The sequence below is a fragment of the Triticum aestivum genome, chromosome 6A (assembly GCF_018294505.1).
Source record: "Triticum aestivum cultivar Chinese Spring chromosome 6A, IWGSC CS RefSeq v2.1, whole genome shotgun sequence".
Classification (NCBI taxonomy): domain Eukaryota; kingdom Viridiplantae; phylum Streptophyta; class Magnoliopsida; order Poales; family Poaceae; genus Triticum; species Triticum aestivum.
In genome coordinates, this window is record NC_057809.1 from 124656082 (window position 1) to 124676256 (window position 20175).

The 20175-nt window shown below is 47.5% G+C and overlaps 2 protein-coding genes across 2 annotated transcripts; one reads left to right on the plus strand and one right to left on the minus strand.

Moving 5' to 3' along the window:
* Window positions 1-317: 317 nt before the first annotated feature.
* LOC123132448 (desmethyl-deoxy-podophyllotoxin synthase) lies at window positions 318-2204 on the plus strand (the record flags this gene model as incomplete). The annotated part of the gene is given in 2 exon segments (XM_044552241.1): window positions 318-1115; window positions 1406-2204. Coding segments are annotated over 2 exon segments (1416 nt in total), but the record flags the coding sequence as incomplete, so codon positions are not given.
* Window positions 2205-14230: 12026 nt separating this feature from the next.
* Window positions 14231-19896, minus strand: LOC123132449 (uncharacterized). The gene is made up of 5 exons (XM_044552242.1): window positions 19431-19896; window positions 16020-16176; window positions 15099-15316; window positions 14856-15029; window positions 14231-14759 (listed from the first exon to the last, which is right to left on the minus strand). The coding sequence occupies exons 1-5, from the start codon at window positions 19632-19634 to the stop codon at window positions 14673-14675; spliced, it is 840 nt and encodes a 279-aa protein (XP_044408177.1). The 5' UTR covers window positions 19635-19896; the 3' UTR covers window positions 14231-14672.
* Between the last annotated feature and the right edge of the window lie 279 nt (window positions 19897-20175).

The following is a 20175-nucleotide window of genomic DNA, read 5'->3' on the forward strand; positions in this document are numbered from 1 at the left end:
CGATCTGCATATGCAACCCAGAAAGAAAAGAAAAGAAGGCATCTTGTTCTCGTACGCATCGATCCCCACCACTCGCTCTCGATCGCATCAAGAAACGCCTATCTACAGCTAGACAACACTCGTCTTCTCCGTTGAACTTAGTAACCTCTTTGTACATAGAGATAAGACCAGACAAATCCATCAGCTCGTCACTCGATCGGGCCTCCGCCATGGAGCAATGGGCGTACTGCCTTTGCCTCTTCCTGGCTCTCCTCCTCCCTCTCCTGCTGCTCAAGCTCAACAGCAAGCATCGCGGCGTGCGTCTGCCACCCGGACCGTGGCGGCTGCCGATCATCGGCAGCCTGCACCACCTTGCCGGCAACCCGCTCGTGCACCGTGTCATGGCCGACCTCGCGCGCCGGCTGGACGCGCCGCTCATGTACCTCAAGCTCGGCGAGGTGCCGGTGGTTGTGGCCACGTCCCCGGAGGCCGCCCGCGAGATCATGCGGACGCACGACGTCGTCTTCGCGACGCGGCCGTGGAGCCTCACCGTCAAGATCATGAACGCCGACGGGCAAGGGCTGATATTCGCGCGCTACGGCGCGCTGTGGCGCCAGCTCCGCAAGATCTGCATCCTGGAGCTGCTCAGCACGCGCCGCGTGCAGTCGTTCCGCCACATCCGGGAGGACGAGGTCGCCCGCCTCGTGGCCGCGGTTGCCGCGGTGCCGCCCGGGGAGCCCGTGAACGTGAGCGAGCGGATCGCCGTGCTCATCACCGACTCGGCGGTGCGCGCCATGATCGGGGACAGGTTTAAGAGACGGGAGGAGTTCTTGCAGACACTCGACGAAGGGGTCAAGCTCGTCTCCGGGTTCAACCTCGGCGACCTGTTCCCGTCATCGCGCCTCGCCAGCTTCATCAGCGGCACGGCGCGGCTGGCCGAGGAGAACCACCGCAAGTGCTTCGAGCTCATGGAGTACGCGATCCAGCAGCACGAGCAGCAGAGGGCCGCCGCCTCAGGGAACGGCGACGTAGAGGAGGAAGGAGGAGAGGACCTAGTGGACACGCTCTTGAGGATACGCAAGGAAGGTGGCCTCGACGTGCCTCTTACCATGGGCATGATCAAAGCAGTTATACTGGTAAGTGCACCGGCTCCTTTGTTTCACAATACTTTGGAGAAAGGTGTGACAGTCCTCTCTGATGTTATACTTCAAAGTTAGAACATTTTGTACTCCTAAGCAAAACTAATTATTGAACATTTGTTTGTGTTTTTTTTCTTCGGTTCACTCTGAATTCTAGAATTGCTATATGTTATATTCCCTATTATTCTAGGATTTGCACCCGGGTGTCTCGCTGACATATGGGTGACAATCCTAAACTGCCAAGAACAACGAGCGATTCCTAAATTCTATAAATCGTCCTACTGCAGGATTTATTTGGTGCCGGGAGCGAGACGTCAGCTACCACACTTCAATGGGCCATGTCGGAGCTCATGAGGTACCCAAACGTGATGCGGAAAGCACAAGCTGAAGTACGCAACAATCTCCAAAGAAAACATAAGGTGACTGAGGATGACTTGGCCAATCTCAAGTACCTCAGACTTGTCATCAAGGAAACAATGAGGTTGCATCCAGCCGCGCCATTGCTTCTCCCTAGAGAGGCCATGGAGCCTTGCAAAATTCTCGGGTACGACATACCCAAGGGCACCACGGTATTGGTAAACGCATGGGCGATCGGCCGGGACCCTAAGTATTGGGAAGATCCTGAGGAGTTCAAGCCGGAGAGGTTCGAGTCTGAAATGGTCGACTTTAAAGGCACAAACTTTGAATACATACCGTTCGGAGCAGGCAGGAGAATGTGCCCTGGAATGACATTTGCGCAGGCCAGCATGGAGATTGTGCTCGCCTCACTTCTTTACCACTTTGACTGGGAGCTCCCAAGTAGGGTTAAGCCAGATGGGCTAGACATGACCGAGGAGATGGGTCTCACCGTCCGGCGAAAGAACGACTTGTATCTGCACGCCGTGGTCCATATGCCCTTGATTTGATTTACACTTGCATTGGTATGTCATATGTGACTGAGTTCTCGCATATTAGTGTCTTCTATGTGCCTTGGTCAAATTGTCAGTGTACGTGTGTGACTGCTAGACTGCCTTGTCAGGTGAATTTGAGGTCCTCAAACTTGGATGTCCATATTAAAACAACCATCAGTTAATTAATTTTATGTGATGTACTGAGATCTTGACCATCTGTTTACCAGATTTGATTACCCAAGCTATTCATCCAAACATGATTTTAGAGCCGAAAAATTATATTGGGGACCGTTCATTTTTGAGCCGTGTCCAACAAGTGGTTTACTCTTCAACTAAAAAAATGAGTGAAAAAAGAGCACAGTTCAGTCGATTTTAAGTTGAAGGCCACCCCCACCCCCCAAAGCAAACCCAGCTAATAAATGGAAAACACAAGTTCACCCTCAAAATAAAAATAAAAAAGGAAAACACAAGTAGCCATTGGTCTCGTCCCATACTGCTAATTAGTAATTAAATTAATTTTGGTTATTAAAAAGATTAGTCTGCTCGGTGGTTCGGACGTCTTGCGGGCGTCTTTGGACCGTTGCCACCCAAAACCCATCCCGCCTCTCCTACGCTTTTCCATCCAATGCACGCGTCACTTCCTACGTCGCATTCATATCGGTCCAGAGCACGTTGCGGTCAACATTGATGTCGCGCGACATGATCGAACAGGAGGACGGCACTGACCGACGCGACCTCTCAGGTGTCGTCTCTTCAATACGGATGACGCATCCCAAGAAATCAACACCGGCCGTTGTGCCGTTTTGAAGCGGGCTGACCGTCCGTTCGCATGGCCTAGCCGCGGTTATATATGTCGTGCTCCGGCGATACACGTTCACAACTCCGAATCTCCTCCTCATCACCTACGAGTCCCTTCTCCTTTCCGAGTTCTTCCTCCTTCGGCGAGGACGAAGTACTGGTACTCCGCACCGCAGGCTGCGGCGGCGCAAGCGAACATTTGTCAGGCTCTTCGCGCCGCCACCCTCGCTCCTGGGCTCTCAGGCTCCACGGCGGCCGGCTGCTCCGGCAACGAGAAGGACCAGGCGCCGCAGTAGCCGCGCCTCTTCGTGGAGGCCGCTCTGATGGACGGGGAATTTGTCTGTCAGATGGAGTTGATGATGGAACGATCGCTTCGAGAGCATGGCTCGGCGCCGCCCTTGCGGCCTTGCTACAGCATGAAGGAGGGGTCGGCGTCACCTCTCCGTCGCGTGAAGGCGGAGCCAACGTCCCCACACGACACAGCAGCGCTGTCCAAATCGAATGTCACGTCAAGGAGGAGCTAGGGTCGCAACACGCAACTGCAGTTGGAAATATGCCCTAGAGGCAATAATAAATTGGTTATTATTATATTTCCTTGTTCATGATAATCGTTTATTATCCATGCTAGAATTGTATTGATAGGAAACTCAGATACATGTGTGGATACATAGACAACACCATGTCCCTAGTAAGCCTCTAGTTGACTAGCTCGTTGATCAATAGATGGTTACGGTTTCCTGACCATGGACATTGGATGTCGTTGATAACGGGATCACATCATTAGGAGAATGATGTGATGGACGAGACCCAATCCTAAGCCTAGCACAAAGATCGTGTAGTTCGTATGCTAAAGCTTTTCTAATGTCAAGTATCATTTTCTTAGACCATGAGATTGTGCAACTCCCGGATACCGTAGGAGTGCTTTGGGTGTACCAAACGTCACAACGTAACTGGGTGGCTATAAAGGTTCACTACAGGTATCTCCGAAAGTGTCTGTTGGGTTGGCACGAATCGAGACTAGGATTTGTCACTCCGTGTAACGGAGAGGTATCTCTGGGCCCACTCGGTAGGACATCATCATAATGTGCACAATGTGATCAAGGAGTTGATCACGGGATGATGTCTTACAGAACGAGTAAAGAGACTTACCCGTAACGAGATTGAACAAGGTATCGGGATACCGACGATCGAATCTCAGGCAAGTATCGTGCCGATGGACAAAGGGAATTGTATACGGGATTGATTGAATCCTTGACATCGTGGTTCATCCGATGAGATCATCGTGGAGCATGTGGGAGCCAACATGGGTATCCAGATCCCGCTGTTGGTTATTGACCGGAGAGTTTTCTCGGCCATGTCTGCATGACTCCCGAGCCCGTAGGGTCTACACACTTAAGGTTCGATGACGCTAGGGTTATAGGGAATAGATATACGTGGTTACCGAATGTTGTTCGGAGTCCCGGATGAGATCCCGGACGTCACGAGGAGTTCCGGAATGGTCCGTAGGTAAAGATTTATATATGGGAAGTCATCATACGGTCACCGGAATAATTCGGAGGTTACCGGTATTGTACCGGGACCACTAGAGGGGTTCCGGGGGTCCACCAGGAGGGTCCACCTGCCCCGGAGGGCCCTATGGGCTGTGTGTGGAGAGGGACCAGCCCCTTAGTGGGCTGGGCGCCTCCCCCCTAGGGCCCATGCGCCTAGGGTTTGGGGGAACCCTAAAGGGGGGCGCCCCCCTTGCCTTGGGGGGCAAGGCAACCCCCCTGGCCGCCGCCCCCTCCTCAGATTGGATCTGAGGGGGCCGGCCCCCCTCTCCCTTGCCCCTATATATATGTGGGGGTGGGAGGGCAGCCGCACCCAAGTTCTGGCGCAGCCCTCCCCCTCTCCCAAGTCCTCCTCCTCTCCCGCGGTGCTTGGCGAAGCCCTGCAGGATTGCCACGCTCCTCCTTCACCACCACGCCGTCGTGCTGCTGCTGGATGGAGTCTTCCCCAACCTCTCCTTCTCCCCTTGCTGGATCAAGGCGTAGGAGACGTCACCGGGCTGCACGTGTGTTGAACGCGGAGGCGCCGTGGTTCGGCGCTTAGATCGGAATCAACCGCGATCTGAATCGCTACGAGTACGACTCCTTCATCCGCGTTCTTGCAATGCTTCCACTTAGCGATCTACAAGGGTATGTAGATGCACTCCCCTTCCCCTCGTTGCTAGATTACTCCATAGATTGATCTTGGTGATGCGTAGAAAATTTTAAATTTCTGCTACGATCCCCAACAGTGGCATCATGAGCTAGGTCTATGCGTAGTTTCTATGCACGAGTAGAACACAAAGCAGTTGTGGGCGTCGATATTGTCAATTTACTTGCCGTTACTAGTCTTATCTTGATTCGGCGGCATCGTGGGATGAAGCGGCCCGGACCGACCTTACACGTACTCTTACGTGAGACTGGTTCCACCGACTGACATGCACTAGTTGCATAAGGTGGCTAGCGGGTGTCTGTCTCTCCCACTTTAGTCGGATCGGATTCGATGAAAAGGGTCCTTATGAAGGGTAAATAGAAATTGGCATATCACGTTGTGGTTTTCGCGTAGGTAAGAAACGTTCTTGCTAGAAACCTATAGCAGCCACGTAAAAACTTGCAACAACAATTAGAGGACGTCTAACTTGTTTTTGCAGCATATGCCTTGTGATGTGATATGGCCAAAAGGATGTGATGAATGATATATGTGATGTATGAGATTGATCATGTTCTTGTAATAGGAATCACGACTTGCATGTCGATGAGTATGACAACCGGCAGGAGCCATAGGAGTTGTCTTAATTTATTTATGACCTGCGTGTCAACATAAACGTCATGTAATTACTTTACTTTATTGCTAAAGCGTTAGCCATAGTAGTAGAAGTAATAGATGACGAGACAACTTCAAGAAGACACGATGATGGAGATCATGGTGTCATGCCGGTGACAACGATGATCATGGAGCCCCGAAGATGGAGATCAAAAGGAGCAAAATGATATTGGCCATATCATGTCACTATTTGATTGCATGTGATGTTTATCATGTTTTACATCTTATTTGCTTAGAACGACGGTAGCTTAAATAAGATGATCCCTCACTAAAATTTCAAGAAAAGTGTTCCCCCTAACTGTGCACCGTTGCGAAGGTTCGTTGTTTCGAAGCACCACGTGATGATCGGGTGTGATAGATTCTAACGTTCGAATACAACGGGTGTTGACGAGCCAGCATGTACAGACATGGCCTCGGACACATCAAACACTTAGGTTGACTTGACGAGCCTAGCATGTACAGACATGGCCTCGGAACACGGAAGACCGAAAGGTCGAGCATGAGTCGTATAGAAGATACGATCAACATGAAGATGTTCACCGATGTTGACTAGTCCGTCTCACGTGATGATCGGACACGGCCTAGTTGACTCGGATCATGTTTCACTTAGATGACTAGAGGGATGTCTATCTGAGTGGGAGTTCATTGAAATAATTTGATTAGATGAACTTAATTATCATGAACATAGTCTAAATTGTCTTTGCAAATATGTTGTAGATAAATAGCTCACGTTGTAGCTCCCTGTTTCAATACGTTCCTAGAGAAAGATTAAGTTGAAAGATATTGTAAGCAATGATGCGGACTAGGTCCGTAGTCCGAGGAGTGTCCTCACTGCTACACAGAAGGCTTACGTCTTTGATGCACCGCTCGATGTGCAAACCCCTACAACGTCGTCTGTGGATGTTGTGAACACCTGACAGACACATCCTGATGACTACTTGATAGTTTAGTGCACCATACTTTACGGCTTAGAATCGGGATTCCAATGACGTTTTGAACGCCATAGAACATATGAGATGTTCCAAGAGCTGAAATTGGGATTTCAGGCTCATGCCCGTGTTGAGAGGTGTGAGACCTCTGACAAGTTCTTTTGCCAACAAGATGGAGGAGAATAGCTCAGCTAGTGAGCATGTGCTCAGAATGTCTGGGTGCTACAATCACTTAAATCAAGTGGGAGTTAAACTTCCAGATAAGATAGTGATTGATAGAGTTCTCTAGCCACTATCACTAAGCTACTAGATCTTCGTGATGAACTATGACATGCAAGGGATGGAGTTGATCCCGGAGCTGTTCGCGGTGCTTAAGACCGCAAAAGGTAGAAATCAAGAAGGAGCATCAAGTGTTGATGGTTTAACAAGACCACTGGTTTCAAGAAGGGCAAGGGCTAGAAGGGAAACTTCATGGATGGCAAACCAGTTGCCGCTCCAGTGAAGGAACCCAAGGTTGAACCCAAACCCGAGACTAAGTGCTTCTATTGTAAGGGGAACGGTCACTGGTAGCGGAATTACCCCAAATGCATGGTAGATAAGAAGGCTGGCAACTTCAACAAAGTATATACGTGTTATTAATGTGTACCTCACTAGTACTCCTGGTAGCACCTGGGTATTGGATACCGGTTCAGTTGCTATTATTGGTGACTTGAAGCAAAAGCTACGGACTAAACGGAGACTGGCTAAGGGCGAGGTGACGATGTGTGTTGGAAGTGTTTCCAAAGTTGATGAGATCACCATCGCACGCTCCATCTGCCTTCGGGATTAGTATTGAACCTAGATAAATGTTATCAGGTGTCTACGTTGAGCATGAATATGATTAGATCATGTTCATTGCAATACGGTTATTCATTTAAGTTAGAGAATAATGGTTATTCTGTTTACATGAATAATACCTTTCATGGTCATGCACCCTATGTGAATGGTTCATTGAATCTCGGTCGTGGTAATACACATGTTCACGCCAAAAGATGTAGAGTTAATAATGATAGTACCACTTTCTTGTGGCACTGCCGCTTAGGTCATATTGGCGTAAGATGCATGAAGAAACTCCATGTCGATGGATGTTTGGAGTCACTTGATTTTGAATCGCTTGACACATGCGAGCCATGCCTCATGGGCAGGATGACTAAGACCCCGTTTTCAGGTACAATGAAACGGGCAAGTGACTTGTTGGAAATCATACATGCTGATGCGTGTGATCCAATGAGAATTGAAGCGTGCGGTGGATATCGCTATTTTCTCATCTTCACTGACGATTTGAGTAGATATAGGTATATTTACTTAATGAAGCACAAGTCTGAAACGTTTGAAAAGTTCAAGCGATTTCAGAGTGAAGTTAAGAATCATCATAACAAGAAGATCAAATTCCTACGATCTGATCAATGAGAATTTCTGAGTTATGAGTTTGGCAATCACTTAAGACATTGTGGAATTGTTTCACAGTTGAAGCCACCTGGAACACCACAGGGTAATGGTGTGTCCGGACGTCGTAATCGAACCCTATGAGATATGGTGCGATCTATGATGTCTCTTACCAATCTACCGTTTTCATTTTGAGGTTATGCGTTAGAGACAGCTGCATTCACTTTAGATAGGACACCATCTAAGTCCGTTGAGACGACGTCGTATGAACATTGGTTTGGCAAGAAACCAAAGTTGTCGTTTCTTAATGTTTGGGGCTGCGATGCTTAAGGCTTCAGCCGGAGAAGCTCGAACCCAAAGCGGACAAACACATCTTCATAGGATACCCAAAGGTGACAGTTGGGTATACCTTCTATCTCAGATCCGAGGGCAAATTGTTTGTCGCTAAGAACGGGTCCTTTCTCGAGAAGGAGTTTCTCTCGAAAGAATTGAGTGGGAGGAAGATAGAACTTGATGAGGTTGTCGAACCTTTACTTCAACCAGAGAGTGATGCAACACAGAAAGATGTTTTCTGTGGCGCCTACGTCTGTTGAATAGGAAGTTAATGATAGTGATCATGAAGCTTCGGATCAAGTTGCTATCGAACCTCGTAGGTCGACAAGGATATGTACTACTCCTGAGTGGTACGGTAATCCTGTCTTAGATATCATGTTGTTAGACAACAATGAACCTACGAGCTATGGAGAAGCGATGGTGGGCCCGTATTCCGACAAATGGTTAGAAGCCATGAAATCCGAGATAGGATCCATGTATCAGAACAAAGTATGGACTTTGGTGGACTTGCCCGATGATCGGCAAGCCATTGAGATAAATGGATCTTTAAGAAGAAGACGGACGTGGGCGGTAATGTTACCGTCTATGAAGCTCGACTTGTGGGAAAGAGTCTTTTCACAAGTTCAAGGAGTTGACTACGATGAGAATTTCTCACCCGTAGCGATGCTTAAGTCCGTCGGAATCATGTTAGCATTAGCTGTATTTTTCGATTATGAAATCTGACAGATGGATGTCAAAACAAGTTTTCTTACCAGTTTTCGTAAGAAAAGTTGTATGTGATACAATAAAAGGTTTTGTCGATCCTAAGGATGCTAAAAGGTATGCTGGCTCCAGCAATCCTTCTATGGACTAGAGCAAGCATCTCGGAGTCGGAATATATGCTTTGATGGAGTGATCAAAGCTTTTAGGTTTATACAATGTTTGCTAGAAACTTGTATTTACAAGAAAGTGAGTGGGAGCACTACAACATTTCTGATAAGTATATGTGGATGACATATTGTTGATCCGAAATAATGTAGAATTTCTGGAAAGCATAAACGGTTGTTTGAAGAGTGTTTTTCAAAGGAAGACCTGGATAAAGCTGCTTACATATTGGGCATCAAGATCTATAGAGATAGATCAAGACGCCTGATGATACTTTCAAAGAACGCACACCTTGACATGTTTTTGAAGGAGTTCAAAATAGATCAGTCAAAGAAGGGGTTCTTACCTGAGTTGTAAGGTGTGAAGTTGAGTAAGACTCAAAGCTTGACCACGGCAGAAGAAAGAGGAAGGACGAAGGTCGTCCCCTATGCTCTTGTCATAGGCTCTATACGGTATGCCATGCTGAGTACCGCACCTGATGTGTGCCTTGCCACATGTCTGGCAAGAGGGTACAAAGGTGATCTAGGAGTGGATCACCAGATAGCGGTCAAAATTATCCTTAGAGGAATAAGGAAATGTTTCTCGGTTATGGAGGTGATAAAGAGTTCGACGTAAGAGTTACGTCGATGCAAGCTTAACACCTATCCGGATAGCTCTGAGTAGAGATACCGGATACGTATAATGGAGCAACAATTTGGAATAGCTCCAAGTGGAACGTGGTAGCAGCATCTACGATATGACATAAAGTTTTGCGAAATACATAGGGATCTGAATATGGCAAGACCCGTTGACTACAACCTCTCTCACAAGCATAACATGATCAAACCCAGAACTCATTGAGTGTTAATCACATAGTGATGTGAACTAGATTATTGAGTCTAGTAAACTCTTTGGATGTTGGTCACATGGCGATGTGACCTGTGAGTGTTAATCACATGGCGATGTGAACTAGATTATTGACTCTAGTGCAAGTGGGAGACTGTTGGAAATATGCCCTAGAGGCAATAATAAATTGGTTATTATTATATTTCCTTGTTCATGATAATCGTTTATTATCCATGCTAGAATTGTATTGATAGGAAACTCAGATACATGTGTGGATACATAGACAACACCATGTCCCTAGTAAGCCTCTAGTTGACTAGCTCGTTGATCAATAGATGGTTACGGTTTCCTGACCATGGACATTGGATGTCGTTGATAACGGGATCACATCATTAGGAGAATGATGTGATGGACAAGACCCAATCCTAAGCCTAGCACAAAGATCGTGTAGTTCGTATGCTAAAGCTTTTCTAATGTCAAGTATCATTTCCTTAGACCATGAGATTGTGCAACTCCCGGATACCGTAGGAGTGCTTTGGGTGTGCCAAACGTCACAACGTAACTGGGTGGCTATAAAGGTTCACTACAGGTATCTCCGAAAGTGTCTGTTGGGTTGGCACGAATCGAGACTGGGATTTGTCACTCCGTGTAACGGAGAGGTATCTCTGGGCCCACTCGGTAGGACATCATCATAATGTGCACAATGTGATCAAGGAGTTGATCACGGGATGATGTGTTACGGAACGAGTAAAGAGACTTGCCGGTAACGAGATTGAACAAGGTATCGGGATACCGACGATCGAATCTCGGGCAAGTATCGTACCGATAGACAAAGGGAATTGTATACGGGATTGATTGAATCCTTGACATCGTGGTTCATCCGATGAGATCATCGTGGAGCATGTGGGAGCCAACATGGGTATCCAGATCCCGCTGTTGGTTATTGACCGGGGAGTTGTCTCGGCCATGTCTGCATGACTCCCGAGCCCGTAGGGTCTACACACTTAAGGTTCGATGACGCTAGGGTTATAGGGAATAGATGTACGTGGTTACCGAATGTTGTTCGGAGTCCCGGATGAGATCCCGGACGTCACGAGGAGTTCCGGAATGGTCCGGAGGTAAAGATTTATATATGGGAAGTCATCATACGGTCACCGGAATAATTCGGGGGTTACCGGTATTGTACCGGGACCACTGGAGGGGTTCCGGGGGTCCACCGGAAGGGTCCACCTGCCCCGGAGGGCCCTATGGGCTGTGTGTGGAGAGGGACCAGCCCCTTAGTGGGATGGGCGCCTCCCCCCCAGGGCCCATGCGCCTAGGGTTTGGGGGAACCCTAAAGGGGGGCGCCCCCCTTGCCTTGGGGGGCAAGGTAACCCCCCTGGCCGCCGCCCCCTCCTCAGATTGGATCTGAGGGGGCCGGCCCCCCTCTCCCTTGCCCCCATATATGTGGGGGGTGGGAGGGCAGTCGCAACCAAGTTCTGGCGCAGCCCTCTCCCTCTCCCAAGTCCTCCTCCTCTCCCGCGGTGCTTGGCGAAGCCCTGCGGGATTGCCACGCTCCTCCTTCACCACCACGCCGTCGTGCTGCTGCTGGATGGAGTCTTCCCCAACCTCTCCTTCTCCCCTTGCTGGATCAAGGCGTAGGAGACGTCACCGGGCTGCACATGTGTTGAACGCGGAGGCGCCGTGGTTCGGCGCTTAGATCGGAATCAACCGCGATCTGAATCGCTACGAGTACGACTCCTTCATCCGCGTTCTTGCAACGCTTCCGCTTAGCGATCTACAAGGGTATGTAGATGCACTCCCCTTCCTCTCGTTGCTAGATTACTCCATAGATTGATCTTGGTGATGCGTAGAAAATTTTAAATTTCTGCTACGATCCCCAACAACTGCGGTGTCCAAATCGGGCGTCGCGTGAAGGAGTAGCCATCGTCGTTGATGCCGTACAACTGATACACCAGGATCGATGGGTCGCTGTTGCTGCCCCGTCATAATCGACGCGGCCAGTTCGTCAAGACGAACTACTGTCCCCGATCGCCAAGGCCCGCGACCGGATCCTACACTACCTCGGTGCCGGCAGTGGCGGCAGTCCCCTGAGCTCGCGAGCTGTCGTGTCCGTCGTGGAAAGGGCAATGAGGCAGGCGACGCGGAATGAGCGGCGCAATGCTGCCCGCCGCTCCGCATTCGCCAAGTCGGGCGCGACGTTGTATTGGGTCCTCAATGACCCCGACCTAGCGGCGACCTAGGCCCTGGAGCGGTCTATCATGACCGCGGAGATGGCCGCGAGGCGCCACCGTCACTTTGACGGCGAGCTCGCAAAAATCAGCGATGAGTTGTTGCTTAGAGACACCTCCGCCAATGCCGGCAGGGGCCAGGCCACCGCCAAGGCTCTACGGGCGTCGTTGAAATGGCCGTGGCAGCCCTCCACACCCCGCAGTAGGAAGCGGAGCGGCTCCTCCGCGGGCGTCAGGCAGCGGCCGGACAAGGCTGCCGCTACGACCCCGCGCCCTTGCGCCGTTGGAGGGACGATGATGACACGATTGTGACGGCGGTGCGGCCAGGCAGGGCGGCCACGCGTAAGAGGTGGTCTTCCACTATAAACTTTAGTTTTTTTTTAATTTTAAGTTAGACGTCGAAATATCGGCCATTTTATGTAAATTATGTCCAAACTTTAATGAAATTCATCGTGTTTGATGAATTTTGGTTCGGTTTGTTGAAATGTGCTTTAAATTGTATGCAAATATATCTTGGATGGTTGACTCCCACATCAATGTCCGTGGACTGGTCACCAGTACTAACCATAGTGTCATGAAAACATTGGTTGAAAGTTGTCATGTGCATAGCAGCATTCCCCCCATATCTCTGTCACACACACAATCTATGCAGGCTCACACACATACTTACATACACGGGAAAATATCAGATGATACCATGCCTTCGATGCTCCCATGATACGAGTTTTTGATCCATTGAATCTCAGATACAACGGCTCCTAGAAGCTCGTATCATGGGAGCTCTAAGGCTCCGTATCACCTGATACACAAGCATGCACACAAAGCAAGGAAACAACGCACTCACGCACAGCGAAACGCATGTGGAGTCTCACGGATTCAACGGACAGCATGACGTGGAAGAGTAGGATTGGAAGATATGAAGAGGGATGAGCCCCACCCTGGTGAAATTCAGGGTATAGAAAATTAATTGAAAGGTCTGGTAAAACACACTTAAACAGCTCGTGAGTCTAGGATTATCACGTGCACACACAACGAACACATGCTACAAGTGTTGACCGGAGGCCCAAATATGCTGATGTATAGAGTCGACAGAAAGCAAAAAAAAAAACAGTTAGAAAGCAACAAAAAAACAGTTGCCACACAAATGATAAAACCGAAAAAAAAAACCATTGTGTCAATTTGCTCTTATTAATTTATAATTATTATACTAATCAAAAAATAGGTGTATCTAAACATATTTTAGTTCTAGATACATACATTTTTTATCTATTTCTACTACAAGTAAATTCAGACAGAGAAAGTAATTATTTTCACCAATATATTAAGGGCAGTGATAGGCGCCGCGACAAGTGTTGCCGTTAGATTGGGGTTTCTGTTTTTTTTGTTTCTGTTTTTTTTTTCAAAACCAAATCTAACGAGACCAGCGGGAAACAAAGCAGCGGCGCCGCCGGCGCTCGCCATGAACGAGCAAACGACCAACCTCGAAGCAGGTTGCCTCCTGCCGAATTGCCTCGCCGTCACCGGTCGCCGCCGTCGCCCGTCGCCTTTTGAGCTGCTGGTTGCAGCTCCGCTGCTCGTCGGTTGCAGCTCCGCTGCTCATCTGTGCTGCCCATCCCCTCACCTCTCCCTCGCCCCTGCAGAATCAATGGTGACGACGGCCCGTGGTTCACATCCAAAAACAACGGTGGGAGCAAAAAATGTGATGCTTCCAGCAAACGCGAAAACAGTGGTAGCAAAAAAGATGAAAAACCAATTGACGACAGCAGCTCACCCGCCGGCCGGAAAGTTGCAACCAGTGACCAAAAAAGCTTCATATCGCGATGAAAAAAGCTTCATCCGGCGATAAAAAAAGCTTCAACCATAGAGCCGAAAGTCATGGACGAATGATCAACACAGGTCTATTTCTGCTCATACAAAATGAACGAACGATCAACACATCCTGTAAAGATTCGACGTCACAGCAAAGGAAATAAACATCAACACGCCATTTTTCATCGATACTTGCATTTTAAGTCTGGTAGCAATACACTATGCTCACCCTTGAGGTCACACACAAAATACTGTTACAGAGTGATGCATTAACCAATAGGCACCGCAGCACCATCCACCTCAACATATTATTTCTTCTGACCTTTCCTGGAGCACAGGATCCTTTATTACAATATCGACACTTCGCTGTTTACATTTCTCAGATGGCAGGTCTTTATGGTAATGTGATGCATACGTAAACATATGAGCTTGGGGCTTCAAAAAGTGTACGAATACCATATGAGCTCGGGACTTCGGAAAGTGTACGAATACCAGGGCCAATAGTTGAATCCCTCTGACAATAAGATACCTGGGCAGAATTCTAGTGTGAGAGGGATATCCTCCTCGATGTGCGTATTAGCAGACATCAGGATGGAAAGCTTATCAGCAAACATCAGGGTGGAAACGCCCGGGCATTGAACTGTTCTGCTGAGCCTGCTGTAGATGCACCCTAAGTGCATAATTATTGATCTGCAATGACAGGCGGTTCGCAAGAGATAAATTAAAACCCAACCCTTGGTGTGAAATGGATAGCTAAGAACCAAAGAAGCAAGGTCTGGAGATAACCTCGAGAGTCTTTAGTTGTTCCTGATACTGCAAAATCAATTGCTTTAGGTTGTGAACCTCCTGTGTCTTATCATCAAACTCTTTTTGGCGCTCGTGTTGGATTGCAACCCCCCGCTTCAGAACAGCATTCTCTCGAAGAGCTATTGCTAATTGCTCCTTTAGCATCTTATTTTCCTATGGACAAGTGAAAACATTAAGCCCTAGAGGTAAATCGTGAATATTATGCGAGTGTATTCATAGTACCTTGTGCAAGTTTTGCACTGCCTCGGCTCCTGTCCGCTCCATGATGGACTTCTCAATAACCTCCAAAGCTCTTGATGCACGAGCCCGTGCATCATTTATGTCAGAGGCACTCATCATCTCTCTAACAAATAGCTCAACCCATTCAGAGCTATGGTGATTTGTCTGACAATTATCTGTCGCAGGTGGATTTCCACTAATAGCATCCAATTGGCCATTACCTGTCCAACATTGAAAATTGTTTCCATTAATATAAAAGGGATACATGATTCATAAAGATATAGTGATATAAGTAGGCTGCCAAACAATAGACATCGTGGAAGTAATAAAAGCTTAACCAGTACTCCCTCCGTCCCAAAATTCTTGTCTTAGATTTGTCTAAATACGGATGTATCAAGTCACGTTTTAGTATTAGATACATCCGTATCTAGACTAATGTAAGACAAGAATTTTGGGACGGAGGGAGTACTACCTCTGTACACTAATATAAGACATTTTTGCAGGAATACCAAAGATGCCATATAATACCAATTGAAAATTGAGTAGCATAGATTATGCAATACATGAAGTACAAGGCATGCAGTCTATTTCAAATAACCACAATGTGAATGATAGACATGACAGAACAAAAATTAAAATATGTCTTTTACACAGGACACAAATACATGAAAAGTGCATGCAGACTATGATAATGCTAACTACCATTGTTGCAAAACACCAGGCAGAACAATTAAGGAATTCAGGGAAAGATGCTTATTTGATCAGACTGACTACCATTGTTGCAAAACATCAAGCAAAACAATTACGCATACTGTTTCACTTATCGAACAAGTTTTTATCAATAAATAAACATGTTAAATGCGATGAATTGTGCTTGAATGTCTACCATGCAACCACCTTCTGATGTAAATTCAATCAGCATACCTTCAGCCGATAACTTAAGGGCTGTTGACAGGCCATTCTCAGGTTCACTAAATGCAGCTGAAAAGATAGCCTCAGCTGACTCCAGGCGCAGGTCATTCAAACTCCTTATTGCAAAATCCAAATCATCTCCAGATGCTTCAAGAGCTCTTTCAAGCAACTGGAATCATTATGATAAGCAATATCAATATCATACTGCTACAATAAGAAATCACTATTTAATCACAAAAACATTCTAACCATGCCAGTCTAAAATGAAAACCACAAGTTCCAATACAAGATTCCCAACTTCATTGAGCAAAAAACACTAACCAGGGAAATACGCTTGTCACAATGGAAGCATGAGAGCAGGTGCAGATAAATAGAAAAGAATGATAAGGAAATTTCTATGAATGGCACATTTACATGAAGGCTGCAGCAATATTGAGAATTAATGGGGGAAAATGCCAGCTGTTCAGGCACAAATACATACACACCGCTTACAAAGGTTTGCCATGCTAAAAAAAGGATGGGTAAGCAATTACCAAACAGCTAGTTTTATTATAGTTGGTAAGAAGGTGTAAAAAAATATCTCAATTAGAGTAAGATAAATACATAGTTCAATAAAAGAAACTAAAATAATGGAATGACAGTTTCCTGCAAACATCTACATATAACAAAATAATTGAAAGTGTCTTTATTGAAATAATCTAGCAAAACACTTCTCATATATGTAGCAGCAGTTGCGTTCGACTTTGAAGTACAGGGAAAGGCACGCAAACGGAATGTTTGTTCTATATAAGTCTAATGGAACTGGCTCTCTATCCATAGAATTTCTTCAATCATCCAGAGGCTGCCAATCTACCTTATAGATGGATCAATAAATGTTTAGATTTCTGTGATTATTTTTCACGCGGAATTGCTGAAGATCAACAATGTATTGCACAGAATCCCCTTTTTCTAGAGCGAGTTGGAAGGAGTAGGTTTTATTATCAGATAAGAGGCAGTAAATTAGGGCTTATAAGGACTGACGTTACGAGCTTCTGGAATACAATGGGATCTTCGTAAACTAGATCCTTATGAGTCTTACAACCACTTTGATTGGAAAGTCCGGTGTCAAAAAGAAGGGGACTTGTTAGCTCGCTATTTAGTACTCCCTCCATCCCAAAATAAGTGACTCAACTTTGTACTAACTTTAGTACAAAGTTGAGTCACTTATTTTGGGACGGAGGGAGTACAAGTTAGTGAAAAGAGGGAAAACATATATGGGACACAATAGAGAAGCATCTCCCGACAACTACGAAGAAATGACAAATCCCAAGTACATATATATAAGAACCGAAACTGCTCAGAGCATTATATGCGCAAACAATAGTGACATTTAGCATTACCCGAAATGCAATACGCAAAGAAGGGATATCCGAGGTACTGAGAAAATGCTCAGAATGTCAAATTTTGTGATGGGAAGTCCTAGCAAGATGTAAACTAGTTAAAGGTAGACACAATATTGTCACAACACATCCTGAAAGAGAAACCTCCTAGTTGACAATAGAAGGCTATCATTAGATTGCTTGATAATCATCCAAACCATGATACATGACTCGCAATTTGCTGGGTCCATGATCCAGGTTTGGAGGAGATTCACGACTTCATAAAAGTAGGCTCCTCAGGGTTGGTAATACCTCCTCGGCTCACTAATCAGAGATGTGGTTCACGAAGAAGATATTTGCACCTCATCACGAAGATCCGGTTGCTGCTCCTCCCCTGGTTGCTGGCTTGCTACTGCTCCTCATGTCGACTAGTCGACCATGAGTCTAGACTAGTGACAACTAGTCAAGAGTCGCTACCCCAGAACGACTCGTCGACCATTGGTTTCAGCGCGACGTGGCATCAGATCCGACATGACAGCATCCCTCTCTCAGTTAGTTCTCTTGGTTTTCTTTGTTCATTAGCAGCTAGTTTCTCATCCAGCCCTTAGGAAATAAGATTGCGGCCCAACTGTGAACCAGATCTCTCGACCGAAATAGATGTTTAACAATGGTTTAAGGGAATCTGATAAATATGATCCAAATTATTATCAATTAGTTGATTCATCATTCATCACCAAATAAGTCGGGTAACATTCATCAAAGCTTTGCCCTATTTCTTTCTTTCTTTATTGTGAGGAAAAGGTGAGATCTATTGCATCACGATAGGTTTACATTCAGCATCCAATAGCTGGACAAAACTCAGTCCATGGTCCCAAAGTGAAAGCACAGAAAGCCGCAGACTAAATTGAGCTAACTCATGCCGCTTTTGATCTAGCCACGACTGATCGCCATGCCGCTTTTTGTTTATTTTTCTCTTTGTTTGCCTATACCTTCTGGTATGGTTTGTACAGTTTGGCTGTCAGCCACCCCTTCTGAATGAATTGCACAGTTCTCCTGCGTTTCTTAAAAAAAAATTGAGCAAGCTGCCCTATTTTGATCCCTATTGACGTGGGTGATTTTAAACTCTCCAAACTGGCGCACTAAGCTCTTCACCTCTTCTGAGTGAACAGTCTCTTTGTAACTAATTACCCATTTCATCAAGATAGCACTTGAGTAGCTATAGCCTAAACAGCTTTGCGTCAAACGCTTTCCACATCAAGTTTAAGCAAAGGTCCGCCGCAAAGGCATCCCCAATCGGCGGTAGTGGAGGATAAATTATCCTCAGCCGCGCCGCGCCTCCCTATATTTACTCCACCGCTCGGTGGCTTAGTAAAAATTCTCCTCTCCTCCTCTGCCTCCCCTGCCCCACTCCCGCGCCGCATCTAAGCCGGCGCTGCCTTCCCACCCCCCGCCGGCCACCGCCCGCCACCGCGGACGCTCCGTAGGCTTCGCCGCGGTCCTTAACCACCCGGATTTGTGCCTCCTTGTCCCATTGCCGGCGCATAACCGGTAGATCTGCGGCTGCTGCCACCGCCGCCGGATTTGGCGCTTCCGGCCGCCGGCGACTGCGCCTTGCCATGGATTGGCCGGGTACCGGACCACACAGCCCTGGCGACGCCTCTGCGCCACATGCAGGTATTGACTCCGCCTCTAGTCGCTCGGATCTCTCCCGTCGGCAGTTCGCCGGATACTCCGCTATTTTGAGGGGGTCGGTTAGAAATGCCCTAACTTCACAACAAAAGGACCTGGTTTCAGCATCCAACACCATAGCATTTGGAGAATTAGAAATATCACAAATCTACCAAAGCAACAGAGGATCTTCACACCCAGGTTTCCAAACACCAACCTCTCATCACAACAATACTAAGATTAGCCCTATTTCACTCACAGCTCCAGGCACAGCAGAATCCAACCACAGAGCACAAAATTCACATGAAAAGAGTCGCCTTCGTGCGTCCAACGCCAATTCCTACAAAACAAATCTCTCTTGGCAACTAAATTAATGAGACAAAGCAGGGCGAGAGACCTGGGGATCCATGTGAGGGAAGAGGGAGCGAAGGTGGTGGAGCAGCGCCTCCCGCCGGTGGGCCGCGGCGGCGTCGTCGAAGGCGCGGGTCGGGGAGCAGCGGGACCGCTTGGAAGGGTGGTGGTGGGGAGGGGAAGGCGGAGAGGAGGGGATGAGCTCGTCGGCGAAGATGGAGGACCTCTTGCCGCACACTACGGCAGACATGGTGGCCCCCGCCGCCTTGCGGCGCCGCCGATCCGTCCGCCGCCGATCGCAGCCGTGCTACTCGCCCCCGCCGCGGGGGTCGCCCACCATCTGGCCCGTCGGGATCCGGCCGGTGGCCCTCTCCTCCAGCGATCCACGGCGGAACAGGGCTCCGGTCTGGGCTCGAGCTAAGGAGGCGTGCGCGGTCTGATTCCTGGTGGTGGAGGCGGCTGCGTCGCTTGCGAGATTGCGAAATGGTTTGGTTTGGTTTGGTGCTTTACGACGGTCGTTGGGTCTGCTTTGGTTTGGTTAACCTATTACTATTAGTGCTAGCTTTGTTGTTGTTTTTTTTTTTTTTTTTTGCTTGTTAGTGCTAGCTTTGTTGCTAGAATGCCTCTCGTCTGGCGATCAGGGCGGTGGATTTCAGAGAAGTGAAATTTTATGCGAACATGACGGTGGCATGCACGGGAAGTGAAATTGAAATTCACCGCCCTTGAGAAAAATTTAGTTTTCACGGTTCAAGCTTTTGGTTTCGGAGATTGGCAGAAAATAACAGCGGGCG

Bases quoted from the DNA above. Each gene is read 5' to 3' on its own strand.
- LOC123132449 (XM_044552242.1), bottom strand. From the start codon at position 19,634: ATGTCTGCCGTAGTGTGCGGCAAGAGGTCCTCCATCTTCGCCGACGAG. The intron at 15,317-16,019 runs GTATGCTGATTG...AATGTTGGACAG, and splicing joins CCTTAAGTTATCGGCTGAAG to GTAATGGCCAATTGGATGCT. The intron at 15,030-15,098 runs GTACTATGAATA...ACTTGTCCATAG, and splicing joins CAGTGCAAAACTTGCACAAG to GAAAATAAGATGCTAAAGGA.